This window comes from Hippocampus guttulatus, chromosome 12 (assembly GCF_054856545.1).
Source record: "Hippocampus guttulatus isolate MCC_2025c chromosome 12, RoL_Hgut_1.0, whole genome shotgun sequence".
Taxonomy (NCBI): Eukaryota; Metazoa; Chordata; class Actinopteri; order Syngnathiformes; family Syngnathidae; genus Hippocampus; species Hippocampus guttulatus.
The window spans coordinates 11,244,980-11,270,380 of NC_141272.1; the positions used below are offsets into that span (position 1 = coordinate 11,244,980).

At 41.8% G+C, this 25,401-nt stretch overlaps 1 protein-coding gene across 1 annotated transcript; it reads right to left on the reverse strand.

Moving 5' to 3' along the window:
* Positions 1 to 5,815: 5,815 nt before the first annotated feature.
* On the reverse strand, positions 5,816 to 25,385 carry ttc9b (tetratricopeptide repeat domain 9B). The gene is made up of 3 exons (XM_086126271.1): positions 24,537 to 25,385; positions 8,789 to 8,971; positions 5,816 to 7,990 (listed from the first exon to the last, which is right to left on the reverse strand). The coding sequence occupies exons 1-3, from the start codon at positions 25,015 to 25,017 to the stop codon at positions 7,896 to 7,898; spliced, it is 759 nt and encodes a 252-aa protein (XP_085982397.1). The 5' UTR covers positions 25,018 to 25,385; the 3' UTR covers positions 5,816 to 7,895.
* Between the last annotated feature and the right edge of the window lie 16 nt (positions 25,386 to 25,401).

A 25,401-nucleotide genomic window follows, 5' to 3' on the forward strand; every position in this document is an offset into this window, starting at 1 on the left:
ACGACCATGTATAGTAAGGCGTTTTCTGCCAAAAAATGCGACCATGTATATATAGTAAGGCGTTTTTAGCCGAAAAAACGACCATGTGTAGTAAGGCGTTTTAGCCCAAAAAACCGACCATGTATAGTAAGGCGTTTTTAGCCGAAAAAAACGACCATGTATAGTAAGGCGTTTTTAGCCCGAAAAAAAACGACCACGTCTAGAAAGGCGTTTTAACCCGAATAAAACGACCATGTATAGTAAGGCGTTTTTTGCCCCAAAAAACGACCATGTATAGTAAGGCGTTTTTAGCCTAAAAAAACGACCATGTATAGTAAGGCGTTTTAGCCCAAAAAAACGACCATGTATAGTAAGGCGTTTTAACCCGAAAAAAACGACCATGTATAGTAAGACGTTTTTAGCCGAAAAAACCGACCATGTATAGTAAGGCGTTTTAGCCCAAAAAAACCACCATGTATAGTAAGGCGTTTTTAGCCCAAAAAAACCACCATGTATAGTAAGGCGTTTTTGACCGAAAAAAATGACCATGTAATGTAAGGCGTTTTTAGCCGGAAAAAAAACGACCATGTATAGTAAGGCGTTTTAGCCCAAAAAAACGACCCTGTATAGTAAGGCGTTTTTAGCCCAAAAAAAAAACGACCAAGTATAGTAAGACGTTTTTGGCCCCAAAAAAAACGACCATGTATAGTAAGGCGTTTTTAGCCCAAAAAAAAAACGACCATGTATAGTAAGGCATTTTTAGCCGAAAAAAAACGACCATGTAATATAGTACGGCGTTTTTTGCCCCAAAAAACGACCATGTATAGTAAGGCGTTTTTAGCCTAAAAAAACGACCATGTATAGTAAGGCGTTTTAGCCCAAAAAAACGACCATGTATAGTAAGGCGTTTTAACCCGAAAAAAACGACCATGTATAGTAAGGCGTTTTTAGCCCAAAAAAAGACCATGTACAGTAAGGCGTTTTTAGCCGAAAAAAAACGACCATGTATAGTAAGGCGTTTTCTGCCAAAAAATGCGACCATGTATATATAGTAAGGCGTTTTTAGCCGAAAAAACGACCATGTGTAGTAAGGCGTTTTAGCCCAAAAAACCGACCATGTATAGTAAGGCGTTTTTAGCCGAAAAAAACGACCATGTATAGTAAGGCGTTTTTAGCCCGAAAAAAAACGACCACGTCTAGAAAGGCGTTTTAACCCGAATAAAACGACCATGTATAGTAAGGCGTTTTTTGCCCCAAAAAACGACCATGTATAGTAAGGCGTTTTTAGCCTAAAAAAACGACCATGTATAGTAAGGCGTTTTAGCCCAAAAAAACGACCATGTATAGTAAGGCGTTTTAACCCGGAAAAAACGACCATGTATAGTAAGACGTTTTTAGCCGAAAAAACCGACCATGTATAGTAAGGCGTTTTAGCCCAAAAAAACCACCATGTATAGTAAGGCGTTTTTAGCCCAAAAAAACCACCATGTATAGTAAGGCGTTTTTGACCGAAAAAAATGACCATGTAATGTAAGGCGTTTTTAGCCGGAAAAAAAACGACCATGTATATAGTAAGGCGGTTTTAGCCGAAAAAAACCGACCATGTATAGTAAGGCATTTTTGGCTGAAAAAAAACGACCATGTATAGTCAGGCATTTTTAGCCCAAAAAAAACGACCATGTATAGTAAGGCGTTTTTAGCCCAAAAAAAAAAAAATGACCATGTATAGTAAGACGTTTTTAGCCCCAAAAAAAACGACCATGTATAGTAAGGCGTTTTTAGCCCAAAAAAAAAACGACCATGTATAGTAAGGCGTTTTTAGCCGAAAAAAACGACCATGTATAATAAGGCGTTTTTAGCCGAAAAATAAACGACCATGTATATAGTAAGGCGGTTTTAGCCGAAAAAAAACGACCATGTATAGTAAGGCGTTTTTAGCCGAACAAAAACGACCATGCATAGTAAGGCTTTTTTAGCCGAAAAAACGACCATGTATAATAAGGCGTTTTTAGCCCAAAAAAAACGACCATGTATAGTAAGGCGTTTTTAGCCGAACAAAAACGACCATGCATAGTAAGGCTTTTTTAGCCGAAAAAACCCGACCATGTATAGTAAGGCGTTTTTAGCCGAAACAAAAACGACCATGTGTAGAAAGGTGTTTTTTGCCCCAAAAAACGACCATGCATAGTAAGGCGTTTTAGCCTTTCTTTACATGGTCGTTTTTTTTGGGCTAAAAACGCCTTACTATACATGGTCGTTTTTTTTGGGCTAAAAATGTCTTACTATACATGGTCGTTTTTTTCAACTAAAAATGCATTCCTATACCTGGTCGTTTTTTTGGGCTAAAAACGCCTTACTATACATGGTCGTTTTTTTCGGCTAAAAACGTCTTTCTACACATGGTCGTTTTTGTTTCGGCTAAAAACGCCTTACTATACATGGTCGTTTTTTTTCGGCTAAAAACGCCTTACTATACATGGTCGTTTTTTTCGGGTTAAAACGCCTTACTATACATGGTCGTTTTTTTTTGGGCTAAAAACGCCTTACTATACATGGCCGTTTTTTTTGGGCTAAAAACGCCTTCCTATACCTGGTCGTTTTTTTGGGCCAAATACGCCTTACTATATATACATGGTCGTTTTTTTCGGCTAAAAACATCTTTCTATACATGGTCGTTTTTTTTGGCTAAAAACGCCTTACTATACGCGGTCGGGTTTTTTTGGGCTAAAAACGGCTTACTATACTTGGTCGTTTTTTCCGGCTAAAAACGCCTTACTTTACATGGTCGGTTTTTTGGGCTACCAACACCTTACTATACATGGTCGGTTTTTTTCGGCTTAAAACGCCTTACTATACATGGTCGTTTTTTTTGGCCTATAATGCCTTTCTATACATGGCATTTTTTTGGGGCAAAAAACGCCTTACTATACATGGTCGGTTTTTTTCGGCTAAAAACGCTTTACTATACATGGTCGTTTTTTTTGGGCTAAAAATGCCTTACTATACATGGTCGGTTTTTTTCGGCTAAAAAAGCCTTACTTTACATGGTCGTTTTTTTGGGCTAAAAACGCCTTACTATACATGGTCGTTTTTTTCGGCTAAAAACGTCTTACTATACATGGTCGTTTTTTTTCGGGTTAAAACGCCTTACTATACATGGTCGTTTTTTTCGGCTAAAAACGCCTTACTATACATGGTCGTTTTTTTTTTATTCAACGTTTTTAGCCGAAAAAAAAGACCATGTACTGTATATTCAGGCATTTTGGCCGAAAAAAATGTCCATGTAGAGTTAGTTACTATAAAAACGACCATTTATAGTAGGATGTTTTAGCCCCTCCAAAAAACAACCATGTTTCGTGAGGCGTTTTTGGCTGAAAAAATCCCAACCATGTATAGTAAGGTGTTTTTAGCTGACAAAAAAACGACCATGGCGTAAGACGTTTTTTAACTCCAAAAAAATGACCATGTAGAGTATCGTAAGGCGTTTTTGGAAGAAAAAAAAGACCATGTACAATAAAGTGTTTTTTGATGAATTTATACTGAGGTGTTTTGTCAGAAAAAACGGCCATGTATTGTAAGGCATTTTGTGAATTGTTCCTTTGTGTGAGTGTGAGCAACAGGATCAGCAAATGAATGGCTTCGGATGTTTTTGATATGGAATTGAACCCTGGACCTCTGTTGTGTGAAGCTGATGCACTTACCATTCAACTCCCAGGTAGTTTTCGAACACTCTATAATGTAGAGTCTACATTTTCTCTATACAACACCATTTTTCTCAAAAACGAGCCCATATATCAGAAGGTTTTTTTTTCGGGACCTCTAACAATGTTAAGAACCACTGCCCAAACCCAACCCTTACCCTGGTTTAAAACCTTTAATCCTCATTTGAAACCCATCTTTAAACCACTATGTTTCTTTTTATTGTTGGTTTTTGCTGCCTTTCTCAGCAACAAAACAGCAAGAAATACTCCGCTGAGCGTGCGCCCAGCGCTGCGCAAACATCTCTATTCGACACAACCGTTTTTTTCTACAAATCAATAGGAAAGCTTTTGTGGCCACGGAGGCGCTTGATCGCCAAGCCTTTCAAACAACTGCGTTGACGTCAGCGTTGTTATGTCATGTTTGGCTGCCAAGAGAACAGCGGGGGGAGGTGGGGGCGGGGAGCACACACAACCGTTGTAGTTATTTTTGTGTGTTAGGAAATGATACTAGACGACATGTCAAATATGAGATTTTTAAAATAGTTGTATTTGAAATATTCTTCATAAATTAAGAAAATGCAGCAATGATTCCAAAAGACGTTGAATTGTTTATTTTTGGATTTTACGATCATCCAAATGTTATGAAGACAAGAGTCATCAACTCATCAAGAATTTGGTGACCAATATTTTGGAGAAATATTTGTTTCTTTTTGGTTTCTTCCTCGTGTGGTTGTGATTGTAATTTGAGCTCGTTTACCTTGTTCTGTATGAATTTTAGGTCAGTTTACAGGCCAGCAAAGATTCAAATTAGTGGATGTTTAGTCATTTATTTGAACACAAACCCAACATGACTCGTCTTTGTTTGTAACTTTATTCTTGTCATTGGTGCATTCTGCGGGAAGTGGGAAAGGGACAAAGCAAGCCTCGGCTTGCTCCATCCTCTAGAGACTCAAACAGCGTCATCTGCTTCAAGTCAAAGCCAAGAGGATGGATGAACATCCAAGCACCACGCTCCTTCGCACAAACCTGTTTCTACACATGACACTCTCCTGCAAAATTACAAAAATAGTGTTCGGCTCACTTAAGTTCTCACGGCCTCATATTGAGTCTGGTTTTAAAAAAAGGTTACAGGAGAATGTCCCAGGACACATTAGGGAAGAAAAAAATCAAAACAAACTTCATAGAGGGAGAAAAAGTCAAGTCGAGCAAGGCGGCCCTGACGACATATAATTCGCTTATTGTCACGAGGGTTGTTGGCATGCCAGAGCCTATCTCAGCTGTCTTTGGGGAGCAGGCGTGGGCTACACCCTGAATTAGTTGCCAGCCAATTGCAGGGCACAAAAAGACAAATAGATTTGCGCTCACAATCACACCTACGGACAATTTAGTGTCCCATTGTCGTGCCACGCATGTTTTTTGTAATGTGGGAGGAAACCGGAGTACCTGGAGAAAACCCACGGAGGCCCGGGGAGAGCATGCAAACTCCACACAGGGAGGCCAGAACTGGAATCGAACCCACCACCTCTGCACTGTGAAGCTGGCGTGCTCACCGGTTGCTCACCGTGCCGCGTGAACATGGATGTCCTGTCCTTGGCCAGCCTGCAACTCAACACCCCCGATTTTGGTCAGGCAGTTGTCTGGATTTGAACTCAGGTTTTTGAAGAATTCCACGTGGTATCATTGACCACCAGGCCACAGGAGGAGCGAGAAGTGCCTGGTTTTGAATCCAGGTCCTTTAGAACTCCAAGCCACATTATTGACCACCAAGGCACGGTTGAAGCCTCAAAATACCGGTAATCTGTGTGTGCTAAAATAAAGCTAACAAACTTGAGCCCATTTTATTGGTGTCATAAATCTCCATTCGATGATATGTTCTGTTTTGATAGGTAATTTGAAAATTTTCATCACATATTACATCACATACAGTACCTTGTTATGATCACAGGTTTTGGACAGGTGTCATACTGGTTTTGCTGCCATGTGCATGTCGGATGTTGCTTTGAATACACCACATGCTAGACTAGTTCCGATTTTTTTTTAAGTCAGCGCTGAAAGTGTAGTCAATGTCTCCTTGTCACGTTTTCTGCATTGCAATATAATGAAACAAACACAAAAAAAATCACAGGAGGAGGGAATGCTTTGCAATAATCTATATTCATTGACAATTGACAGTTTATACATCAAATTTACACAGGACATACTTGTTAGAAGACATGAATTAACAGGGAATGGGTGAAGACCTTCGGGGATACTCTCACTCGGTGTGCTTTCTGCTGTCAACTTGGTCAAATGGGATAACCTGTCCTCGTTTTGTGCACACCACAGTAGCGGTTTCTGCATGGTGAGATGTTAGCCAATAATTTTTCCACAAATCTTTGCATCTACAACTAAGACAATTCAAATCAATGAAAGTGATGGGCTCATTTGAGTTGCTTCCTGTTTAAGTCGACAACACGTGATTAGCAACTAGTCGACATCAAGCTCTATATGTCATCGTGATCAAGTTGACACGTCGACTAGTCGACTGTACAACCCCAACCAGACACGATCAAAGCAGTAAACACACAAGATTGGTAATGTGTGTTCGAGGTCGAACACCAAAGATGTTTTTGGTTTTGTAGTCAGCTATAATGAGATGAAAGTCAGGTTGAAGTTGATTCATCGATGACATCATTGATATATTTTTTTAACTCATTCACTCCCAAAGACGTTTTTAAACGTCTTTTCAGACTTGGTCTAGAAGTGGCTGATACTGACTGCAGCCAAGCATTCCCCAACCTTTTTTTTGTACCAATGACAGGTTTCACATAAAGACGTATTTCAATTTCAGCGATCTTGGATGCTTGACTGAACTGAGTCTTTGGAACAATGAAAAGTGTCGAAATGTTCTGGCGGGGAGGGGCTCGTACAGTCACAGCAACAACCCTGTGGGTGAAGGGGTTTGGGGTCAGGCTTTGGGGAGCCTTTTATAATTTTTTTTGGACAACAAATTCAAGACAGAACATAAGCAAACCTGTTTGCGATCATGAAGCTACGGACAACTGCACACTTTAGGACAGGGGTGGGCAAAAGTTTGTGCCAGAAAATTTTAATTAATTTCTATAATTAATTTAGCCAATTGCTCATGGTATGAAACTGAAAAAAATTAAATGTAGACGGTAACAGTGGCATGCAAAGAGTGTTGAGGAGTCGGTGGGGGAGTTGAATGAGCGTTGATTCACTCCTCCAGTCAACATTTTGTGGGGTGGGGGGGGCATCATACTTTTGGCAGTAGAAAATTCTGATAACTGATTGATCAGCCAATTCATTTAAAAAAAGGAAGGGATAAAACAACATGTATTTTGGTCCTGACCAGTGACAAAAATGAAAATATGAATTACAGACAAAATGTGTTACTGTTTTGCATTATTTTATCCTTTGGTATTTGTTTCACTGTCCATTTTAAATGGACAGTTTTTTTGGTGATTTTTTTTGGGGAGAGGGTAGGTTTGAATGTCATTATATTTGTCTTATTTTCTACTGTTAATATGCAAATAATAATAACAATAATAATAAAACATGAATTTAAACATAAATAAATTATGAATAAATAACATTTAATGAACCACTTATGGAAGAAAATAGCCAATTCAATGTCACAAGAGTCTTGATCATTTCAATTCTCGTACCAGATCCAAACGCTTTGCCCATTCCTGGTTTCGATGGACAATGAAAACAGATTACAAACACTAAAATTAGCCCTTAATTGGAACAAAAAATGTCCAAGAAAGTGTGCTTAAAGGGCCTGAGAGAGCCCTCCCGGTGTGTCACGTGTACAATCAAATCGGACGATGGTCTTGATATGTGTCACACGCCTCAAAGAGCCAATCTCGACCCTCCAAAAGGCCTCCACGCACACACAGAGAAGGCAGAGAAAACAAAACGCTTTTTGAAACCATCAACCAAGTCACACAAATGTCCGTTATTCACTAGTTTCTTTTGAGGGGCAGGGGTGTATGTTATATAGCAGTTTTCTTTTTTTTTTTTAAATCTTTTTTTTAAGAGCCACAGCACCAGAGGGACAAACAGGCATAAAGGAGTTGGAAAAACAGCAAGTTCAGATCGGCTCTTACAACTGTGTCCTTGCTGCGGAGGGTCCGTGAGAGTATGGCGAGGATGGAGTAAGGTTGGACTGGGTTGGAGGTTGGTGCAGGACCCCAAACACGGAGGGGCAGGTCAGCCTTGCGTCTCTTTGCCGAGCTCTCGCTCCCGCTGGCCGCTCTTGCTCATCTTCATCTCCGTCAACTGGATGTAGCGCAGCACGTTGGTATCTGGAAGAGAAGGATGAAAGTGAGCGGCAGAACATTTTAATATAATTTCAAACGACTATAATGCACTTGACTTTGGAGTCAGCCAATCCTCCATTAAGCGTCTCCAGTTGGTCCAGAATGCTGCTGCTCGCCTCTTGACTGGTACTCGTAAGAGAGAGCCCATAACTCCTACTCCGGCTTCCCTTCACTGGCTCCCGATACATTTTAGAGTTCTTTTTAAGATCCTATTATTTGTTTTCAAATCTTTCAATGGCCTCGCCCCACCTGACCTCTCTCAGCTCCTCCGCCCCTACGCACCTGCCCGTTGCCTCAGGTCTGTGGACCAGACACTATTAGGGGTACCAAGCGGAGGCTCAGAGGGGATCGAGCCTTTTCTGTTGTTGGTCCCTCCCTTTGGAATGACCTCCCACTGAACGTTCGGCAAGCCCCCTCGCTCCACATCTTTAAAATTAATCTTAAAACTAATTTTTATTCTTTGGCTATTGACGAAACATGAAACTTGATTTTTCTCGTTTGACTGTTTTTGTCCTTTCTATTGTCTTTGTTATTAATTTATTGCTTGTTGTTGTTTGAATTATTTTTGCTCCATGTACAGCACTTTGTATACACCGGTGGTTCTTTAAATGTGCTCCATAAATACAGTTGAGTTGAGATTATTCTTGATTTGATGAAAAAAAAATGCACAGAGAGTGCACATGTATAAGACTCTCCACAACTTCCACTAACAACCCAGGCTAAAACTTAGTCTTTCTGACTAATATCAGCTTTTAGTACTGATCTCATGTCACGCACGCTCACCTGCAGGCTCGCGATTCTTGGCATCTCTCAGGTAGCGTAGGGCACATTCGTAGTCTCCCAGGTGGTAGAAGGCAATGCCGGCGCGGTACATGGCCTTGAAATGGTCCCTCTGATGACTCAGGACCTTCAGACAATATTCTTTCACTCGCTCGTAGTTGACCAGCTCGGACTGCAACAGACATGCTGAAAACAGGAAGAGTGGGGGGGGGGGGGGGGGAGGCACAACTGTTAGCACAACAGCTATTTCCTCCTGGAAGAGAACAGGTTGCACACTTGCAGTAAAAGGCTGGCTGATAAGGTCAAAATAATCCATTTGACTGGCATCTTTTTATAGAACCACGGCAAAACAGTGCACACTCAATCTTTAGGGTGGCAGTGAGGTGACTATTAATAGACAATAGTAATGTGTCACACACCAGAAAAAGCATAAAAAGGCACATAAGCAGTTTTAGCCCCCGGGAAGGAGAGCAATGCCCTCTGTGTTTTTACTACTGAGTTTAACATGAGGCCTTTGCACTGTACAAGTACTAACAGCTTTACAGGGAAAATAATGCTCACTTTCAGACTGGTACAAATTGTATCGTATCATACTGTATTATGTCTCATCACACTTTGACTGGAAAGTATGTTTTTTGGTTGGGCGGCACGGTGGTTGACCCGTGGTTAGCCCATCCCCTTCACAGGACAGAGGACATGGCCCTCCGGTGTGGAGTTTGCATGTTCTCCCCGTGCCTGCGTGGGTTTTCTCCAGGTACTCCGGTTTCCTCTCATATTCCAAAAAACATGCATGACAGGTTAATGGGACACTCCAAATCGTCCCGAGGCGTGACTGTGAGGGCGAATGGTTGTTTGTCTATGTGTGCCCCGTGATTGGCTGGCAACCAGTTCAGGGTGTTCCCGGTCTATTGCTTGAAGACAGCTGGCAGCTGTGTGACAGCGATCCACAACCGGCGCCAGAGCAAAAACAACACAAAATTAAAAAAAACAAAAACAAAAACAACATTTGGGGATCATGCTTCTTTCAATTTCCAATGGAAGAGCATTCTGATTTGGTCACCATTCACTGTACCTGAAGTAACTTTTTCGACTTTTATTGTACTTTACTACAATCCAAAGTCAGCAGCGGTTGTTTTACCTCGAGGTCTTCGATCTAGCAAATGCAGCAGCAATTCACCGAAGCTTTCACATCAGCTAATGCACGAAATAACTTCATTAGCTTTTTGTATACACACACACACACACACGCACACACAGCTTTTAGTCCACAGAAGGTTTTAAATGACTGCCGATGGCTCAGATATCTTATCACTCACACCCTGCTCCTCTGCTGATCGCAACCCATTGTGGTTTCTACTTTCAGCTTTTCCCTCGTTTATTGCTCGCCCTTCCATCTCCCCCACCCATCGCTCTACGTCTTAATCTTTGTGAAATGTCAAAATAGCTCCCTTCCATTTGCACTCCTCGTCCTGGTGTGTCACAGCTCCTTTTTAACCCTCGTCTCATCCTGCCTCTCTCTTCTCTGTCTGCCCTTGACACACAGACAGCTCTGCGAACAACATGAGTCAGGGACTATTAGCTGGGAGGCAGGTTAAGTCAGGGAGTGAGAGACAGAAGGGGGGCATGCAATGGCGAGGGACAGGGCTGCAGTAAGGGGGTGAGATGCCGGGGCCCTCAGGAGCAGGAGATGCGGTGACACTCATGGGAGTCTATGAGGTGAGTTAGGGTGAGGAGGAGCAGTGTGTTAAAAGCTGTTATTGCCTCCCTACCTGTCATCCCCTGTCAGTGTCAGAGAGAGAGAGAGAGTGTGTGTGTGTGTGTGTGTGTGTGTGTGTGTGTGTGTGTGTGTGTGTGTGTGTGTGTGTGTGTGTGTGTGTGTGTGTGTGTGTGTGTGTGTGTGTGTGTGTGCGTGTGTGTGTGCGGACAATGTAAGACAAGGTGAGCCAGGCCAAAGACCAAATGTTCGATCAAGTGAGGAGAAGTCATTATGGAGCCCAGTCAGGCTCTCAGTCATTTTTCCATTAGTTAAGGCGGGGGTCAGCAACCCGCGGCTCCAGAGCCGCATGCGGCTCTTTAGCACCACCCTAGTGGCTCCCTGGAGCTTTTTCAAAAATGTTTGAAAATGGAAAAAGATGGGAGAGGGAATTTTTTTGTTTTAATACGGTTTCTGTAGGAGGACAACCATGACACCAACATTCTTAACATTTTCCAATGCTGTAAAAAAAAGTGTAGCGTAAATATTAGATTTCAACATTACTGTCAACGAGGATTTGCATCATAGCCTGCGACACACGTTTCTATTAGCCGGACGGGATGCCAGGCAGGTGGCTGTTGTTAAAAAAATGTCGTTTTATGTACAATTCACTGAGGGTACTGGCAAAGAATGGGAATCCGGAGGGTTGAGAGAAGCATATTTAAATGGTGCATGTGAGCTATGAAAGTTAACATGCTGCAAAAGGCCATGTTTCGATCATCTTTGGGGCAAAAAAGAACATTTAATCATTGTGTAATTGTAGCCAACTTAGTCTTTTTGATTGTAGGCTAACATAGCTAATATAAATACATACAGCATGTGTTGCCTTCATTGTAAGGCCGATATAAGGCTTTTATTTTTTTGCGGCTCAAGACATATTTGTTTTTTGTTTTATTGGTCCAATATGGCTCTTTCAACGTTTTGGGTTGCTGACGCCTGAGTTAAGACTTGTATATAATTAAATAGAATGGAATTACTTGAAGTACTTGAGAAGTGATTCTTCTGCATATCCCTATACATATGCATATATATATATATATATAGAGAGAGAGAGAGAGAGAGAGAGAGAGAGAGAGAGAGAGAGAGATAGCTATGTACATACAGATAGATAGATAGATAGATAGATAGATAGATAGATAGATAGATAGATAGATAGATAGATAGATAGATAGATAGATAGATAGATAGATAGATAGATAGATAGATAGATAGATAGATAGATAGAATAAGGACGGAGGGACAATGGCGGAAGGGTACCCATGTCATGGACAGAGGACGGCAAAATCTGGTTAAGTGCCCATCTCTGCTTACTGCAAACCCAATTGAGAGGGCAAACTTCCGCCAAGGCCAAAAGGTTAAAAATCATTCAAGGAGCTCACATTGGATGTGCCTCTCAACAATGCAAGTGCATAACGCTGAATAATTCAGTGCGGTCATGAGGCAATGGACAGAGTCATTATCAATCAAAGTGTTTTGGGATCAACGTTGCATGCTGTTCAGTAAGTTTGGCCAATGAAATTGGTGTGTTTTATTTCCAACCTATTAGGCCACACAGAAAAAGCTGTTGTTCAAATACCCGTGAAGAGCAATATTACCTTCAAATCAAAGTTTTGTGACAACCTAATGACCAGACAACAAAGACGATCAGAATTTCAGGTGAACTTTCCCCATCTATTTTGTCCTACATGCCCATCCATCATGTCCCTCATTAGTGGATGTGGGCACGACTTTCAGGAGGACTCAAGTGCAGGGAAGCAGCGAGGCAAGGAGCGCAGGAGTCTCAAAAATAGTTACTTTCAAAATGGGCCAACAAGGAATGTGGAATCAAAATTACTTTAAGAAAGTCTTAAAAGGGCTCAAAGTATTTAAAAACAAAACTACAACAACCAAAAAAAAAAACACCCCTACAAGAAGCATGGCATGAGGTGACATGATCCATTGACAGTTGATTAGAAGACACGGTGGACTGGGCTGACAAGAGCAATTGGGAAAATAAAAAATTAGTAAAACAAGATATAACCAAAAATTCCCACCTTGTTTCACAAACCGCAAAATAATCCTAACCGTCACATACTCTTTGCTTTCCATCCAATTATGAACTACTGATCTTTTCAAAATGTATCACATGCCAGTCTGCCATTAATAAATGAATGATTAATCTTTAATCAAGTTTTCAGAGAAAAGAGAAAGCATATTTACTTACAGGTACTTATGATACCAAGTTCTTAGGTACCAATCCAATCAATTATATGGCTGGCCCCAATCACCCAGGAATAGCGGCGCTCAATTTATTTTGGGTCACTTTACAAGTCATCAAATTTCAGGCTGAAACAATGACATTTTGTTCTTGCAGACAAATGTTAAAATGGGTCAAATATGACCCAAACAGTCTCTAATGGTAAATAACTGACACCCCCCCCCACCATCACTCCCCCCAAAAAAGCAAAAACCTGCATGTTCAAATGATAACTGGGCTGCCGCGCCCTGTTGGCCCATAAGGCAGATGGATGGCATGCCGGAGCAAGGCTAGGGTGCTGAAATGCATTAAGGGTGGGATTATGACAGGGCATTTGGAGCAGGTGGGGCACAGACACACACTCACATGCACACACACACGCACACACACACACACACACACACACACACACACACACACACACACACACACACACACACACACACACACACACACACACACACACACACACACACGTGCACAAACTCCATTAAAAACAGCAGAGCAACATCCCTGAAACTACACCCTGCGCCATACTTGGAGACAGTGTGTCGGTACCTTTGTGGCTTTTTTATTACAAGCAATATTCCATGCAGGCAGGCAAGGAAACTTAAATCTGAGCAGTTTCAGTCCCGAACCACTACTCAACTAGATGTTGCCCAACGATTCGTCCACTTGCATATGGTAAAAAAAAAAAAAAAAAAGACCACCTTGCAAGTAATTTGTGTTCTTTCCTTTTTGTGAAAAACAGGAGAGTGGCATTTGTAAAGCTGATAGAGTTGTTAAAATAGAGAGTGCTGCTGCTGTGTGGAATACAAGATTAATGTAAATGAAAAACATTTATATGGACTGTAGTGTACATGTTTTAATACTTGTGGTTATTTATTTACATTTTTATCATCTGCATATTTTGTACATAGTTAATACCAAGATTGATAGACATGCCACCTCGTGCAACTGCAAATTTTGCACATGCCGGAACCACCACTAACTAAACCTTTAAGTGTATCCAGTTTGGTCAGTGAGTCAGAAAAAAAGACCATCAAGCAAGAATCTTTACTTTGAGAAACAGACATAAATTGTTTTGTCCACTATTGATTGTGCTGTCTGTCTGCATGTGTTGCTGTACCATTTGTGTTCGTCTCCATTGCTTCAAGAGTTACAACATTGCAACCTATTTGCTGTTTGTCTGCGTGTTAGCATTGACCTAGCTGATTTTCTCAGGCAAAGTGATCTTGTTGTTCAATAAACAACCTGTCAATGTTAAACTTGACAGTTATCTTCAACTGGGAGAGGGAATCTATGTGAACTCCATCTGCCAAATTTCTGCTTTTTGTGAAATGAATTGGGGTTTCTGCCACCCTGTAGCACTTGCATCTCAAATTCATGCTAGCAAGTCAAAGCATTAAAAAAAAAAAAAGTAGGGACACTCGTATGTCAGGGTACTAAATTGTATTTTGACAGAAAGATGTCAGAGACCTGTCATTAAAGGCACGAGAACTCTTTCAAATTGTGAAAAAAAAATAGAATACATCTTTAATGTTCCATGCTACTTGGCCTTGGGTACATTAGCATTAGTGGCTTAACTAACACAGCAGCAGATCAATAATTGATGTTTCCAGCCGTCATTACAGAGAACTGGTTGAGAATGAAACGTATAAATCCTTGTAGTCGACAAGTTGATGACCCTTTCGGCCTCTCCGAATGAGGCAATTTCTCCCAGAATGACGGCGAGATCTATCAGATATGCTTTGGCTTTATGTTAATTGGAAAAGCGGCATTTTACGGGAAGGTTTGCAACGAAAAAGGCAGACTAATGAGATGTGAAGCTGCACAAAGGGACCGAGCGACGCAGGCAAGGCGGGGAGTTTTGTCTTAATGAGGAACCTGATGTGAGCATGGCAACGGAAGAGTGAGTCGAGGTTTAATGGGATGTCACAACGCTGACTGGCGCCAACTAATAATTGTCGAGCTACTGAAAATGTAGGAAGAGGGGACTACAGTGTAAATGCACAGTACGGTGCAAGCAAGTCTGAGTGCTCCATGAGATTTGCTGTTTTAGCAATAGCATGATTTTAAATGACAACAATGTCACTCAGTGGAGCAGCTACTGAGTCCAAGAAATACCAATCTTATTTATTTAGTACAAATAAAGCATCTTTGTTTATCGATTTATGCTCATATCTATGATGTCCTGTGCCGCCAGTCCTGTGGTATTGCTGATTGTGAAAATTTCAAGACTAGCGGTAATTGGAACAGCCAAAGCTAGTGAGGCTAACCGCTATTCTCATCCACAGGCAACTTATTTTAGTATTTTGGGTCCATCTAAGTGGATGAAGACTGTATCGACATTTTGGCTGGACATTTCGATTTTACATAGAATGTTAAAGTTGAGTGGATGATCTATTGCCAGCAAATACGTTTGAACGTACTGGTAGGCTAAATGCTAAAAACATAGCATTTTGCCATGGAGATTGACTTGCGCACGCGCAAGTTTAAGAAACATTTCTATTTTTGTAGCATTTGGCCCAAATTATAGTAACACATACGTTAAGTAAGCAAATGTTTTTTATCAATATTTTTTTTATAGTTTATTAAAGCCAACTGGGTCCTCACTGCTCTAATAAAGACTTTAAGGAACCAGGGGCAGGGGTTTTTTGGTAAGAATTTTGCCCAACACGATCACAATACAAGCAGGAACAAATTTAAGGAAAAAGCAACGTGTGGAATTGTGAAGAATAAAGGGATTAATGTGTCATTGTGCTTCGAAGGTATGATTTCACTGAATGAGCCGTCTTTGAGCAGTGTCAGTAGTATGTTGTTCTTTTTTTGGGGGGCGGGGGGCAAAGTTGTGTAAATGTGTGCATTTTGATGGTGCAGGAACCCTGCAGCTTTGCCTGCGGCATCATGTCGAGTCTTCACTGAGACTGGTTTTCATTATGATGCAGCTAAAAGTCTGCGAGCAATGAAAGAAGCTGTGAGAAGAGACACAAAGTGGGGATAGATTGAGGCAAGAAGAGAACAAAATCCATTAACAGAGGAGTGAAATGGAAAACACCACCTCTCACACCGGATTAGTATTCCGCTTCTTGTCTTTTTGAACTCATTTCCTCACTGGAACCATCTTGCAATCTAGATCATTTCAAGACACTCCTTGGCCTCGGTAATTAGTCGGCTGTCTATCACCTTGTAATTAGTTCTGCAGGAAGATACCACACAGAGAGAACCATCACTGTCCCCCATAGCACTCCTCATTTCGTCACACATTCGTCACTGAATCTGCTTTAAAGAACAAATGAAGTGATGGGGCTACAGATTATTTGTTTGTAAATCAAAGTGATTGAAAGGGAAGAGGTGCAATTTACTTTGAGCATGATGATAGATAGAACGATATTAATTAGTTAAGTGATCGAGACTAAGAGCTCTATTTTTGTGACCAACGTAAGCACCAGTGACGTGTGACTCCATTCCACCAATTAAATTTAAGTGGCTGGCTGAAAATTTCACAGGGGGAGCGCAAGCCGGTGGACGCGTGACAGCGAGGGCTGCGGAGCTGTGGGAAGGATCAAGTCTGACGTCAATCATGGCCCATCAAAATGGCTCCATTCATTTCCCTTGAAATCATTCACTGGAAGCCCAGGTAAATCAATAGACTTTTGACTTCTATCGCCGTCAATGGCATAAATGTGTCGCATCGGTTGTGCACTCGTCTCGACGTGGCGGACACACATCTGCGCCATGAAGTGGGCAGTTGGAGACAGCCCCTCACCCCCAATTGTACCTAACCCAATGGGCTGATTTTAAAAACATACAATGACTCAGATTTGGATGCACGCAGTTCACATATTTCCGAATAAAATACATCTCGTTAGACCAGCTGCACCGATTAATATGTGGTCTGAGCAGGTGGAAGGTTTAGATCGACTTTCTGCCACCAAATTATGACTCCGCCAGCCGCATCTTGAATCTAGACACTCCTGCTACTAATGACCAACATTAATAATAATATTTCATTTATAAGTGCCTTTCAAAACACTCAAGGACACTTTACAATCAAAACAAGAACAATAAAACCACAGATAAAATTATCAAAATATAACAGCACTGCAGGCCCATTCATTGAAAAGACGTTTGAAGTTTTATTCCTAAAAAGTCATTTAATATCATTTTAAGCTGCTTTACTGCGCTTAAAAATCGGAACGTAAAAGCTGTAAGCATTGGGGTATCTGAAGACATTCTCAACATGCATACAATAAATTCTTTTAAACTGACCTAAAAATGACCAATTGCAACGTCAGTCAAGTGCCCTGACTATTTTCTGTTTCAAAGGTCACAGAGATTTGCTTTAAAGGGCCTGCCTGAGGCACCATGAGCCTTATAAAATACTCTTTTTTTTTTTTTTTTTTTGGACAGGACGTGATTTAATTTGATGTCAGAGCGCTCGGACGGGGCGAACAGCCTTTCCTGGCCCCCCTGCTAATAATAGCTCTCCCCCTCCAAGCCAGGCTGCTCGTTATCATGAGATCACGGCGCTGGCTTTATCATGATGGCTCGTCTGCCGCAACGAGACTCGGAATTATCGTCCACCTTTACACCCTAATTTCAGAGAATTTTCTACTTCTGCCGTCACAGAAAGGCAAATACTTTGTGATATCATGTCATGACCAAAAAAAAAAAAAAAAAAAGGTGCATTTATTAACTCATTCACTCCCAAAGACGTTTTTAAACGTCTTTTCAGACTTGGTCCAGAATTGGCGAGTACTGAATGAGTTAAATAAAGCATTCAGACTGGAGGAAGCCCATCACATAATGCCACGCTGCAACCCTGTTTTAGCAATTTCTTGAAATTTCTGTGGATTTCTATTTCGCATAGTTGACTCCTGAGATGAATTATGTTGTGATTTTCCAAGTTATGTCATATGTCGATTTTCTCTCCTGGTAGAGCTTACACCCAAAATAAACTTCCAACAGTGGAGTCAGTTTGCACACTTCGCCATTGTCCGCCATTCCCGAAATAGTTGCTGACTCAGGATTAATGCTCATCTGCTTAAATATTTATACCAATGAGGAAGCTACATCACGGATGATTCTTCTAATGCTTTTCCATTGTCGGTAATAGTTGGGGTGGGGTTAATGCTGCTAAAGAGGATAAAGAGCAGGCCGTGCCCCGGCCATTGTTTTCTTATTTAAACGTGGTATATTCTGTTTAGTGTCAGCTTACTTTTTATTGGGAGTAAAAGCAGATACGCAAATAGCATTAAAGCACGGTTTAATGAAGCATTAAAAAGAAAGAAAGAAAGAAAAAATACTTTTATTGATGTCGTCTGTGCTTGAAGAATCTGTTTTGTTGCTGCTTTTTGCATGATTAGTCACCAAATGTCATTTTTGGACACTACCCAGACATTTGGCCTTTTGCCAAAACTGCATTCAAATGTCCCGCTCGGTTCTGATCTGATCTGTGCAACGCAGTTTATTCAACCCTGCCCTGTCATCAATGGACACTACACAGATTTTTTTGGGGTCTTTTTTTTACTTTGAGGCTCCTATTTTTATGGGGCTTCAACCACAAAAGTACGTTTGAATAGCTGTCCCTGTCCTGCCGTGACCTTTGACTTCCTGTTCTTTGCGGCTGCTGATTTTTTAAAGGGGATTTCTAGATCAAAATGACACTCAAATTCTTTACAACTCGCACCAATTTAATTTAATGATCACTACACACTTCCATAGTCAGGGATGGCAATGGCTAGTGATGAAAAAAGCGGAAAGGGGCGTGGCCTGGACGGGGCGACCAATCACAACAAGTAAGACATCATACACGTCCAATCGCAGGGCTGTTTACAATCGGAAGATGGAAAGACTGATCGGGAGAGCTCGTGAAAACTCGACAATAAGGTACCTGACCCCCCCTTAAAAATTTCTCAACGGATTTAGACGATTCACAAAAATGATCAATTTAAGAAATAAAACGGCGGATTTCCGCGTATCCGTGGAAAATTGCCATCCCTGCATAGTTTGGAAGCAGTGGCAAGGCGAGGCAAGATCATTTTGACAGAAGCCAAATTTTAAAATGAACTCAAAAGTGCACAGGCAGTCAGTTGAGGGAGGCCAGAATAGGACTTACTGCATGTGCTCCCTCTTACGTGTTCCAGTTCAGAGGCAATGTGGTAGCATTTTGAAATACTGGCTGACTCATCCTACTCGCTGTCTGGCACCACGTAGCCAGTCCCATTGGACGCCGGTAGCACTGCCTGCGCATGTAGCGAAGTAAGATGAGCAACTTCACTAAGTAGCCGCATGAGTAGCCAGCCGAAGCTCTGACTAGCTACATGATGTGGCCGTAAGTAGCTTTTGGAGCCTTGACCGCCACTTAACTGCAGTAGGTGTCGTGAGGGACACACGTGGGTCCAGCCAAGCAAAACTTTTTGGTACAGCGATTGATTCTCAATTTTGCACTTCTGTGTGTTTTGATAATGCGCAAAATGCTCATTTTTGCCTCACGAACTGTGATTCTAAACCGCTTATTTCGAGCCCTGCAAAGCGGCATCTTTCATTCTCTTTCAATGCAGTGCGCTAATCTTGCACTAGAATCTGGCGAAAGCACATCTGTGCCATGAAGTGAGCAGTTGGAGACCACCGCCACGCCTGGCAGGATGGGATGATTTCAAACTATACTTGCCCTTCACTATCAATATTTTCTTTCTGGATGGCGCTCCTCTTGTTTAGAGGTCACAGAGCAGCTTCCGTCTTGACTTGTCCCTATCCCGTTTATCCTTCCCGCCTCCGGGGGATAATCCCATCATATTTGCGAGATGTGTCCAGTTTTGCTCTCCGTCTCTTCATTTAGACCCTTGCATTCTTTGGCGCTCGCCCCTTTCCACCCCCTCATCACCCTCCTCCGAATGCCGGCCTAATCTGCGGAGTGAATACGAATAGATGAGCGAGCGTAGTACAGTGTGAGTAGAGTGGAGGGTGAGAGCCAGCCATGACCGAGCCATCTGCAGCCCTGGCTGGCATACAGCAAACTCGCCAACCTTCTTTATGCACACAGAGGGACACCAAGCACAGGTCTCTGACACCCCCCCCCCCCACCTTCTCTTGATCTTGTATGGCACCCAAATCACCCCCGTACCCCCCACCCCACCCCCAAAAATATGCAGCAACCTTTCGACACAGTGTATAGCCTCCTTTTCATCCCTGCTTTCCTCACTTCTTCTTCTTCAAACGTTATCTTGTGCACACCCCGCAGTGAGGTAGTTGGCAGGAGATGAAAGGGAGGACTTTGGTGATGTGTTCTGCTGCTGCTGCCATATGCACGCGTGCAAGCATACAATGGACTGTAGCAGTCAGTAACCCGCCGCGTGCTGTTACGTTATCCCCCCCAATGCACGGGCCGCTTCCCTGAGGTTAACGAGAATGCGGAATATTGTCATAATCGCAGCGTCTTGCCTCAATGAAGATGGCTGCGGTGCAAACAGATGTTGACGGCAAGCTGCATGATACAATTATGATAAGAAAGGTTCTATGTAATGCCTTGAAGGATTTATGTGCTAAAATTAGGCTAACAGTTGATGCTATGCAGGCATAAAGACAAGATGCTGAAATATTTTTAATAATAAGTCATCTGCAACACTCCCTTTGTTTTTTTGGGGTTTTTTTTTAACCAAAGGGGAAAAAAATATCAAAAGCAGAAAACACTGGCCAGGAAATACTGTTTTATATGGTTTCCAATTCATTTTCCTCCATTAAGAGAGATTATCATCAGAAAACATCGATACTGATATCACTGATCATGATGAAGTCCAACTCACAAAATCCATTTATCCATCCATTTTCTATATTGTGTGTGCCCTCGTTAGGGTGTCATTCCGGGTGTCATCCACATAACCTCCCCGTCAACAAAAGAAATATAAATGTCGTTTTTGAGGCGTTATGTCAATTTGAAAATACAGTACTTCCATCCCAGTTTTTTTTAGCTGGTCTGCGCCGTTTTATATTGTGTGTTAGCAAGAAACTAGCGAATTTTCATAATTTATGTAATTTGTTTGAATACAATACAATGCAATGTGTAATTCTTTTTATTTGATGTTCAAACTTGAACTCAAAACACACCTTGAAGTAAATGCGGAGACTCTATCAGGGATTGGCAACTCGGGACCTCTGACCACATTCTGAGCGCCTCCTTGTCTAATCTCCCACCCGAAAACACATTTTGCAAACCTCAAGATGATGCTGATTAACATCTAGGAGCACTGATGAAAAATTTATGTGCCCCAGCATTTAAGTGGCCCATCCCTTCATCTATATCCTATATTTATTGAAATTCTCAAGCTTTTCTACAGTATTATAATATTTTGAGTCCTGTAATTCTGAACAAATGTATCATTATGATGAGAATTTCTAAAGATCTCATTCTTCATTCTCTGTTGAATGTGTCCACAAATACTGCAGCCGGATTGTCATCATGCGAGCAACTGCTCGATTAAAAAAAATAAAATAAAAAAATTATGTCACCAAACAAACGATACTCCTCATGAGCTACGTCGCTGCCAAGGCTGCGACTCATCTCATGACTCATGCTGGTCAGAAGGAAACAAAAGAACTTTTTGAAGCAGACATCAGAGCAGGCAGGAGTTGAGGAAAAGTCAGACTTGCAGATTCTCAAAAGAGTCGCTTCTTCGTCTCCCTTCTTTGAGCTTCCGCTTTGTTCAATTTATCATGACGCGAGTGTATTTCACTTATTTTAAAGCAGTTCTGTTGTGAAAGCACATGAATATTTTATATTCATGTGTGTCTGTCAATTAAGTCATCATATTTCATTACATTTTATTGAATTAAGATAAGATAAGATAAGCTATAGTCTCACAATGGAGAAGTTCCAATTATGTATCATTGTGTAATGAATCTAAGTATTTATAAAGTAAAATACTTGTATTGCCACTCATCCACTGTGCTGTCATTCCGATCCCATTAAAAATTACGATGAAAAAAAAAAGTCACTCAATTAATTCCCCCCTTAAGGAAATGCGCCATTTATTTCACTTCTTCATAAAAGAAGGAGCAAATGAAGCCGCGATCGCAGGAACAACGATGGCAGGCTGCGAGCAGTATTACGACAACCAGAGGGAAAAGGCACAGTGCTGGTTGCCATGGTAAATATGCCCCCCTGCCGAGTGTGTGCACGCCCCCCCCTTCCTCTCCTCCTTCTCTCACTCTCTGCACTGGCTTTTCCTTTCCCGCGGCGCTGACCGATCCCCTTTCCCTACTTCCTTATCCCCATTTTCCTCATCTCTTTAAATCACTCCCCCCCGTATTTCCTTCATGCCACCCCGGCCTTCGATAAAGGCCGCAGACGTTGTGCAGATGCTGGCGTCCTTCGGTGCAAGATTGTTGAAGTTCATCTGATCATCATTGCCTCTCAAAGTATCACCTTTGGGACCGATATTAGAATACAACAGCATACTATACTTGCTGTAAGTGCTCATCAAAAATGAGGCGGAGGTTTTATTCCTAAAATGTATATTTGTCAGCCACTGCAATATTAGGCACAGTTTAAACATTGACACTGTGTTTCAAGACAGGAGAGTTAAAGAAGACTGAATTAATGATTCATTTAAGAAAAAAAAAATTCTAAATGACCAAATAAAAAACGAATGTACTTAAAAGTTAAATACAACTGAACTTTACAAATGTATTTTACAGAATTCCAAAAAAAAGTTGAAGGCCCATTACGCATAGTTCAAACCTTGCTTTCCCGTATGTGATTCTTTCATGTACCGCTAGAGGGAGCCTGCGTATCACTCGTGGTACCAGTACCAAACTCATTTGCCTATATTAATGGTTTCAGCCATAAACATACCACAAACAAAGCCCCCCAAAAATATTTAAATATAATTTCAAACTCCTTTTACAACAATAGCCTTCAGAACAAAATGGCTTCGATTTTGAAAAAAATGCACTGGAAGTGCCCATGTACATGTGGCGAAGACTGGGTGCCACATCCACCAACATCCCTGATTAATCTTAAAATATTTCCCCTCATACAAAGATATTAGTGCAGATGTATCACTTCAACATACTTTTTTTGGGCACCAATTACTACTTTCCTATTGGTTAGGGCTTTGGCACATTTTTGTGACATCTTTGGGCATTTTTTGTAGTGATTGTCTTCATCAGGATAAGGAATTAAATAAATAGCTGAATACTGTTATTTGCGTTGTCCTTTTTTTTGTTTGAACGTTTCAAACTATGTTGCTGTCCATCTGGCCGGCGAAGAATTTCATTGTATCAAGGAGCCATTGTTTACTTTCAATGTTTCATCTGAATCTGTGCAATACTGATAGAGTCCCACAATACTCTTATCATCAAATATTTGCTTTTCAGTCATTTATTAGGTCTTCGTGTGCTAGCGTTATGGTGTAAGATTGTTTCAATGAATAATTGATGTGCACGAGACAATAACCGGAAAAAAAAAAGCTGAGGTTGTTATCAGTGGAAGCAGTGTTGCTGTTGTCAAAACAGATGCTCAGTGCACCTGCCTCCTAACACCTCTGCCTGCTCCTAATGATGCTCTTAAAGCAACACTGACACTGTGTTGTTTTTCCCTTACAAGATTAAGAGCAAATATGTCACTTTTTTAGTGTGGAACTACGGGAGCTCTTTTAACCTTAAACAGATCACGATTGCGCAGCCTTGCCTTTAGACATGCAACCTTACATCATCTAGACTACTAGATGAGCCGTGACATTCGCTGTCACCGCAGAGGCCTCCTGTGAAGTATTACAACATATCATCGTAGTGGCCCCGCCTCAGTACTGCATACGAAATTCATGATTTGCTTTTGGGAAATGACAGGACAATACTGTATATTGAAAGATAGCATTTCTAGCCAGACCTGACTTGGAGTCCAATGTGTTCAACTTTCATATTATACATGAAACACATAAAAATGGCACGGGTGCGCAACCAATGTTTGTTTGTAATACATATGGCGAGCCATAACATCAAACCAGAAATAAATGAATCTCTCGTCTCAATTTATGCACTAACGTACATAGTCTATAAAATCTAGGCCTGCTACCATCTATCTTATCTGCCTGTCACTATATGTTACTGGTATAGATAAGAAAGAAATATACAAGATATTAATTATCATTTAGGACCAAACGTCACATAAAATTTGATTTACCCCCCCCCCCCCCCGATTTAATGCAATGCTCCATCTATCATGATCATTTTGAGTGCCCCGCTCCCTTCTCACTTAATGATGGACTATTCCTTCTTCTAATTGAGCATGTGCAAACTTCATTCAGAGTTTAACAAAACAACTTCGTTGGGCGCATTATAAGAAAAAAAAAATGGAGTGATCCCAGTGTAGCGGAGAATAGAAGGTGCAACTGGACAGTGGCAAAAGCAGTTCTTATCAATAAAATTAAAAGCATTGAGATGATTCTCTCAGTAAATAAAAAATATCATTCAAGGACTTTAAGTACTTGAGCTAGCTCAGGAAATGGGTTAATTGTCTCAATTTCACACATATTAGTTGACGATAAACATTATTAAAAAATGTTATAGTACGTGCACGTTGATTGTTTGCTTTGAGCTGACAAATCATAGGCTATGCGTCTCTGCTCTGGAGAGAATTTCACACACACTCATACAAAAAATAAATATCTCCAACATGAACCCAATGAACCGCGCATGGAACGGACAGTCCTTCAGAGTGTGACCAGTTATGGGTGCGCTCGCGCCGGGAAATGACTGACCTGTGAGGCTGTCGTAGCACTCGATCTCGGTGCTCTCCACGGCTCTCCGCTGCTCCTCCGTGAGCTTGGCGGCATCTTGTTGGCTCAGCAGGTTGACTTCGGAGCCGCCGGTCGTCCCATCGGCTACGTGGACCCCTTTGAGCTGCAGGAGCGCCCGATGATATTTGCCGATCGCCTCGCGGAATTTCTTCTCCTTATAGCAGCGGTGGCCCTCCGCCTTGAAGTCGACGGCTTTCTGAATCTTCGTCTCCATCTCCGTTTCCGTTGAGACGCCGACTCGGAAACCGCCTCCCTCTCCTCCGTCTCCTCCTCCGCCGCCGCCTCCTCCTCCGCCACCGGCAGCCGCTGCCAGACTCCGGCCGCCGGTCTCCGGATAGCTTTTGAGGCTCTTTATCGGGTGTTGCTTGGCTTCCATGCTGCCTAGTGAGCGGGGCTGGAGGGGACCATGGTGTTCGGAGGGCTGAAGCACCGTGCTGTGCATAAAGGATGAGGTTCGGCTACTTCGTAGGCTACGACGCGCCACGAGAGAATTAGCCGCGATACAAAAGTTGCACGAACGTCAAATGGTTATTCAGAACCAAATACGACGGTGAGTGGCGGAGACATTGTAGGAATTCGCCGAAGAAAGCTAGCTCGGTTGCGAGCGTAACGATGCTCGCGGGGGATGCTCGTAGCAACAACTGAAGCACGACCAGTTTCAGCACCATAGACACGCGACCGCCTCTGCCGCAAAGCATAGTGGGAAACGTAGTCCTTATCATGACCAAATATTCAAACGGAAAACGGTACACGAACGGTACACGAACACGGATGCGGCCCATACTGTAATTTTAAAGAATCTAGTCAGCCTTTACATTTTATTATT

What these genes read in the sequence shown, in the direction of transcription:
- ttc9b (XM_086126271.1), bottom strand. Translation starts at nt 25,017, where the DNA reads ATGCACAGCACGGTGCTTCAGCCCTCCGAACACCATGGTCCCCTCCAG. An exon ending in GTGCTACGACAGCCTCACAG is followed by an intron (nt 8,972 to 24,536) that starts GTCAGTCATTTC and finishes TCCTGTTTTCAG; the next exon opens with CATGTCTGTTGCAGTCCGAG. An exon ending in CAAGAATCGCGAGCCTGCAG is followed by an intron (nt 7,991 to 8,788) that starts GTGAGCGTGCGT and finishes CTTCTCTTCCAG; the next exon opens with ATACCAACGTGCTGCGCTAC.